This window comes from Pagrus pagrus, assembly GCF_965226575.1.
Source record: "Pagrus pagrus genome assembly, chromosome: 21".
Classification (NCBI taxonomy): domain Eukaryota; kingdom Metazoa; phylum Chordata; class Actinopteri; order Spariformes; family Sparidae; genus Pagrus; species Pagrus pagrus.
Window position 1 is genome coordinate 13,851,424 of NC_140208.1, and position 6,102 is coordinate 13,857,525.

A 6,102-nucleotide genomic window follows, 5' to 3' on the forward strand; every position below is an offset into this window, starting at 1 on the left:
TAGATCAGACAGAGAAAAAGGATCACCAGAGTTTCAAAAGAATAACAGAAAGTGTGTTAGTGTTTTACAGACTAGATGCCTGGAGTTTTGATGATGTCCACATTTACCAGGCAAAAACAGTCTTAAAAAGAAAAAGTAGCATAATGTGACGTTTAGGTACCAGAGTGTTTTTGATTTGATTTGATTCATTCATTCTATTGTCTAAAATTCAGGATCTCTCTTCACATCTGTCTTGTTTTTTCCCCTCACAAGCCCCCCAACTTTATGGAAGTGCAAACTAAAATAGTTCGTATTAAGAGAGCAAAGGATTGGTGACTGGTACCTTCACCTAGCTTGTAAGCTAAGAGCTATTAGAAAGAAATTACAACTTTCCTGTGAAAACCCAATTTATTATTATGAATCATTCAGAATTCAGAATCTAACTTTTTACACACAGTTATTGGTTAACATGTGAAGTTGTGAATATTTTTAGGCTTATAAATGATTGATATTTGCTCATTTGACATCAGCTGCAGTTTACCATAAGCCATAAATAAATCCAACAACACCCCAGAAGTCAGTAAACAATGTGAAATTGAACTTTAGGGTGAAATACAAAGTTCACGTAGCAAAAACTTTTTTTGTATTAAAATGTGTGTGTGTGAAATGTTATTGTAAAAAAAATCAATTATCTTTCTTGCCAGTGGCAACAGAAGCCATTTTCATATTTCCAGTACATTCATACAGTTTCCTGCCACTATATAGACCTATAAACACTTTTGTTCAACTAAATCTTTTTACAATAATGCTCCTAAAAAAAAGTCTTAAATTATATAATAGCCTTAGCAATCTATCATTATCCATATTGCATTGAAAATGTACAGTAGGCAGATCATTAAATAAAGAAAATGAAAATAAGATTTTTTTTTTCAGCTCTCATTACAAAGCTGGGTAAAAAGAAAAGAGGAAATCCTTCATATTTTGCTTTTTCTGTCAGCTGTCAGGTTCATAAGAACAGTCAGACAGGGCCAGTCCTGAGTGCAGTACCTCATGCGAGGGCTGCTCAGAGTAGAGATGCAAAACTCCTGCAAAACAAAGGTCCAGGCATGAGGTAACCCAGCACTTTCCTAAATAGCATTCCTAATACATAATAAATGCTGTTGTATCATTAAATAAGAATACAGTGTAGCAACATACAATTTAATAGAAATGTGTGTTTGGAAATGAGAATTCTTACCCAAAGAGGGTCCCAGTGAGCTCGTCAACAAGGCCACCTAAAAAACAATACACAAAAGTTAAGAAAAGGCCAACAAATAATGGTGCGTGCACAGTATGAGTCGGAGTATTTACCTGGTGTGCAAATTGTGTCACACAGAATGGGGCAAAGGAAGCAGGATGAGCATCCCTGGAAGACAGAAAATAAAGGGGATAGAATGAGGAGGCTGTTGTCAAACTGAAATGTTGCTTTAAATGTGCTTTATTTGTTGTATTTTGAACTGTGGAGATTCTTACTTCGCAGTGATCACAGTGCTCCGACTCGTCTCCTTCTTCACACGGGCATTTGTCGCACTCACTAGAGCAGTGCTGAAAGAGAGAGGGAGGGGACACAGCATCTACAGTCACTGATGGTAAGAAAGTGAGACGTCTTAATTAACATTTCAGCTTTAAAGTGTGAAAGTGGGTTCCATATGTGTTATATATATTTTTAAGAATGAAGATTAAAGGATAAATTTAACCAAAAATGAAAATTCAGTCATTATCTACTCAGTATCACGCCGCTGGAAAGTCAAGTGAACATTTTCTGTTTTACAGCAAAACAGCGTTGCAACCTGCTCCTAAACAACTGAATTAGATGTGGACTTAAAATAAACTGGCTCCTTACAGCTCGTCAGACTTAATCCATGTCTCTGAAAGCCCCAAGATACTAAATTAATTTTAGAAGAAGTCATTTAAACCCTCTTCTTCAAATCAAGTGCTCGCCGACACTTTTCCTTCAGCAGCTACAGGAGAAGATTCCAGTTTTAAAATGTTGTAAATAACATCTTTTCAAATCAATGTGGGTTCTGGGTGTTTCTGGACACTGTATGAAGCTGTATGAAGTATGTATTTTGTTTTTTTTACTTTTTTTGAAACAAGTCCCCATCTGCTTCAGTTGTTTAGGAGAACACTGCAGCTCTGTTTTGCTGTGAAGCTCCAGAAATGTTTTGTGGACAACAAAACTTCACCCGACTTTGTATTGGCATGGGTTTGAGTAGATAATGACTGAATTTTCCTTTTTGGGTGAACTTGTCCTTTAAGTGAAAAACGTTCATGAGTTTGAAACACACACAGTCTTTTCATCACTGGATAAATAAATAAAATACACCATTAAAATCTTTAATTTGTACCTCACAGATGGAGCAAACACTGCACAAAGAGCCGGGGTGGAATTGCTGCACGTCGGCTGCAGACTCCACTTCTTCATGTTCTGCTGCGTCGTCACTCTCAGGCTCATCTAGTCAACACAGTCAGTGACAAATTAGGCTTCTGCAGCGAGACCGATATATCAGCCTGGCCAATATTAGCTCATTGCAGATACAGCAGTACATAACAAGAAACAGATGTACAGAAATGCCTAACTACATCTTAAGTTGTTAAAAAACAGTGTCACCATGATGTCATTATATATTCTGTTCACTACAGAGCCCTGACAAGTCAATTTTAGGCACGTTAGCAGCATGGCAATCATTCCGCCTGCGGCTTAGACTGAAAAATCTTAATTAAATAGTTGTATAAACGTTAATGATCCCCGGCGCATTAATCATAAAAAACTTTGGTGATCTTTGACTTTTCCTGTGGCGCCACCTTGAGTTTGATATTTGTGATTTAGAGAGAAATATCTCAACAACAGAAATGTAATAACTTTGGCCAAAACTTGAACTTCATGGTGGGCTATAGGCCGAACATGTATTCTTATTGTATTGTATTGTTAAGAAGTAAAATGGCACAATGATCCCAAGTTCCCTGAATTGTCTGACATTGAGCAAAAACATTAAAAAATAAAAAATATTATTATTATAGGTTGTTTTTTTTCCCACTACAAACATCTGCCAGGGCGGGCCAACACTGGACAGCCCTGATCTATCAACCTCATCAAGGAATATTTATGATTGAATATCTGCATCTGACATTCTCATGAGCCTTTAACTGTACTTTGCATTTAGTGCGAAGCTGGTTGTAAAATGTTAGCACGCTAACCGGCACGGTGACCATTATAAACATGCTAAACATCAGCATGTTAGTATTATTATTGTAAGAATAGCTCATGTGGGCCTCCAGCAGCTCAAAGAGCAGCTAGCACTGCTGTAGACTGTAAAATGACCTGGTTGGTATCTTGGTCACAAAGTCACAAGAACATATCTAAAGAATCTATATCAAGATTTATGTTTATGCTGTGTTTTCATTAAAATTATACACTTTTTCCTTCACCAGAAATCATGCGATCATATTATTTGTGTCAGGCTGTGGACAAAAATTATCGAGTGATGTTAAATACTAATATGCTGACATGATAATATTTTAGCAGTGAGGACGAGACACTTGTCTTGTGTCAGAGCGGCCTACACTCTTCTCAACGTAAATGAGCCAGTGATCAACAAACTGTCTATTCGTCTGATTTTGGTGAGCCAGCTGTAATCTGGTTTTGCAGCCTGTGGTAACTTAATTGTCAATAAATTAGGTGTTTTAACTTTGGCTACTCACTAATAGGCAGACTAATTTAAGTTTCTATGTGAAGCCTCCGTTTGTGTTTTTCCTTGGTCTGAATGTTTCTCTGAACTTACAGACTTCACCAGTACCTGTGTTGGGGTCTCAAAATAGCCACGGTGGTTCAACAAAAGGCACGAGTGGTTCAGATACTGCTGTGTGCCAGCAGCCACGCAGATAAACCTAAATCTATTTTAGGACTGATATGTGTGACGGTGTTCTCACAGTCAGCCTGACAATGTCACAATGCTACTGTAGAGTTAGGAGACACTCTGATGCACAGTTCAGTGTTTTCATCACCAATAAATACTTTAAAATATATGTAAAAATCAATATGTTAAAAAAGTGAGTGTACCATCATCTTCCTCTACTTCTGTTGCATTTTTTTCCTCAGAGTCAGCCTCATCAGTATCCTCTTCTTCCTCCTCCTCCTCCTCCTCCTCCTCCTCCTCAGCATCATCAGCCTCCTCTTCTTCCTCTTCTGAAGCCTCTTCTTCCTCCTCCTCCTCATTTTCTTCTTCTGCTGCCTCCTCAGCTTCCTCCTCCTCCTCCTCAGCCTCCTCTTCATCATCATCATCATCATCTTCTTCTGCAGCTTTTTCTTCCTCCTCCTCCTCCTCAGCCTCCTCTTCATCATCATCATCATCATCATCATCTTCTTCTGCAGCTTTTTCTTCCTCCTCCTCCTCTTCCTCCTCAGCAGCATCTCCCTCTTCCTCCTCCTCCTCCTCCTCAGCAGCATCTCCCTCTTCATCTTCCTCCTCCTCTTCTTCCTCCTCTTCTTCCTCTTCCTCTGCTGCTTCCTCCTCCTCTTCATCCTCTTCCTCTGCTGTTTCCTCCTCCTCTGCTTTTTCTTCCTCCGCAGCTTCCCCCTCCTCCTCTTCAGCCTCCTCAGCAGCTTCCTCCTCCTCTGCTACCTCTTCCTCCTCAGCGGTCTCCTCTTCCTCCTCCTCCTCCTCCTCAGCAGTCTCCTCTTCTTCCTCCTCTGCCTCCTCTTCATCAGCCTCTGAATCATCCGATTCTTCTTCTTCATCGCCATCTTCCTCCTCTGCTACCTGTTCCTCTTCCCCACCAGCGGCATCATCAGCGGTTTCAGCCTCTTCGGCCACAACCTCTTCAACAACTCTGCCATGGAGGTCTTCCTCAGCCACGTCCTGGGCACCGACTACACCAGAGAGGGGGAGCTGGGAAGGGCACAGGAGAGCCAGCAGGAGCCCCACTACCCAGCCTTTCACAGGAGCCATTTTGAAAGACAGTTGAGGACCTCTTCTGAACTACAAATCCACTCTGGACGTCTCTTCCCTGTTCCTTCCACCAAAAATAAAACCAATCGATAAAACCTTTTAAATCCACAGAAAACGTAATCAAGCTTCAGGTGATTCAGAAATATTGTTCAGATCTTTGCTCCGAGCTACAGAGAGACGGGCAGAGGAGGGCCGAGTTCACAAGACTGTCGGAGCAGCGTGCCAGCCTTGTGCTGAGAACACAGAGGACACAGTGGAAACACAACTGGGTGTGTGGTGTAGTTGTGTGGCTGCATGAGTGACAGAGGCACATGTTCAGGAAGAATGCTCCTGATGCCCTTAACCCAGTGCATATGGCAGACCGGGGGGAGGTGGGCAGGCAGGATTGGAGTGCAGAAGGGTGGGGAGAAGAGAGGTCAAAGAACATATGGAGATGAGAGGGAGGGAGAAGTTCAACTACTGACACTAAATAATTCAACTGCCATGTCTACGTTCATATATACTTTGTTGTTTTGGTGCTACATTTGCTCAGGAAAGCAAGACTTCCCATACATATAAACATATAGTAGGCACATATGTTTGCGCTTGTATGTGTATGTTCTGTTCATGTCTGTTTATAATGAATTTAATTAAAACAAATTAACTTAAAAAACAAAATTATGTAAATTGAGGATAAAGTGGCACTCAGTAGAGCACATACCTCATAGATACCAGTCACTGAAAGACGGCAGATTTTTTTGTAATCAAGTTTCATGAGCGATTAAAAAAACAATATGAAAATCATGCAATTTTAAAAAAGTGAGAGAAAAAAATTCCTGGATCCTTTCCTTTATCAGGATCTGCACCAAAGTTAATAGGGTCTATTCTGGTCCGAGACCCATTCTCCATCCAACTTTCATGGAGATCTGTTGAATAGTTCTTGTGTAATCCTGCTGACAAACCAACCAACAAACAGAAACAGGTGAAACAAAACTTGCTTAAATTCATTAAGAAAAAACAATAATTACTTCAGGAGGGCTGCGAAGGATGAATTAAATAGTCTCTATTCCTACTCTAGGGGGTTGAGTCAAATAGAGTTTCTACATAAGATACATAAACAAAAACAGATTGTATTCACTCACAAACGCAAACAACT

The 6,102-nt window shown here is 40.2% G+C and overlaps 1 protein-coding gene across 1 annotated transcript; it reads right to left on the reverse strand.

The window, feature by feature from the left end:
* Positions 1-368: 368 nt before the first annotated feature.
* On the reverse strand, positions 369-5,292 carry LOC311249988 (uncharacterized protein). The gene is made up of 6 exons (XM_084341461.1): positions 4,079-5,292; positions 2,367-2,473; positions 1,492-1,563; positions 1,330-1,384; positions 1,217-1,253; positions 369-1,064 (listed from the first exon to the last, which is right to left on the reverse strand). The coding sequence occupies exons 1-6, from the start codon at positions 4,965-4,967 to the stop codon at positions 1,043-1,045; spliced, it is 1,182 nt and encodes a 393-aa protein (XP_084197587.1). The 5' UTR covers positions 4,968-5,292; the 3' UTR covers positions 369-1,042.
* Between the last annotated feature and the right edge of the window lie 810 nt (positions 5,293-6,102).

Excerpts from the sequence above, each read along its gene's own strand:
- LOC311249988 (XM_084341461.1), bottom strand. The coding sequence starts at position 4,967 with ATGGCTCCTGTGAAAGGCTGGGTAGTGGGGCTCCTGCTGGCTCTCCTG. Across the intron at positions 1,254-1,329 it reads TGACACAATTTGCACACCAG|GTGGCCTTGTTGACGAGCTC; the intron begins GTAAATACTCCG and ends ATTGTTTTTTAG. Across the intron at positions 1,065-1,216 it reads CTCACTGGGACCCTCTTTGG|GAGTTTTGCATCTCTACTCT; the intron begins GTAAGAATTCTC and ends TTTGTTTTGCAG.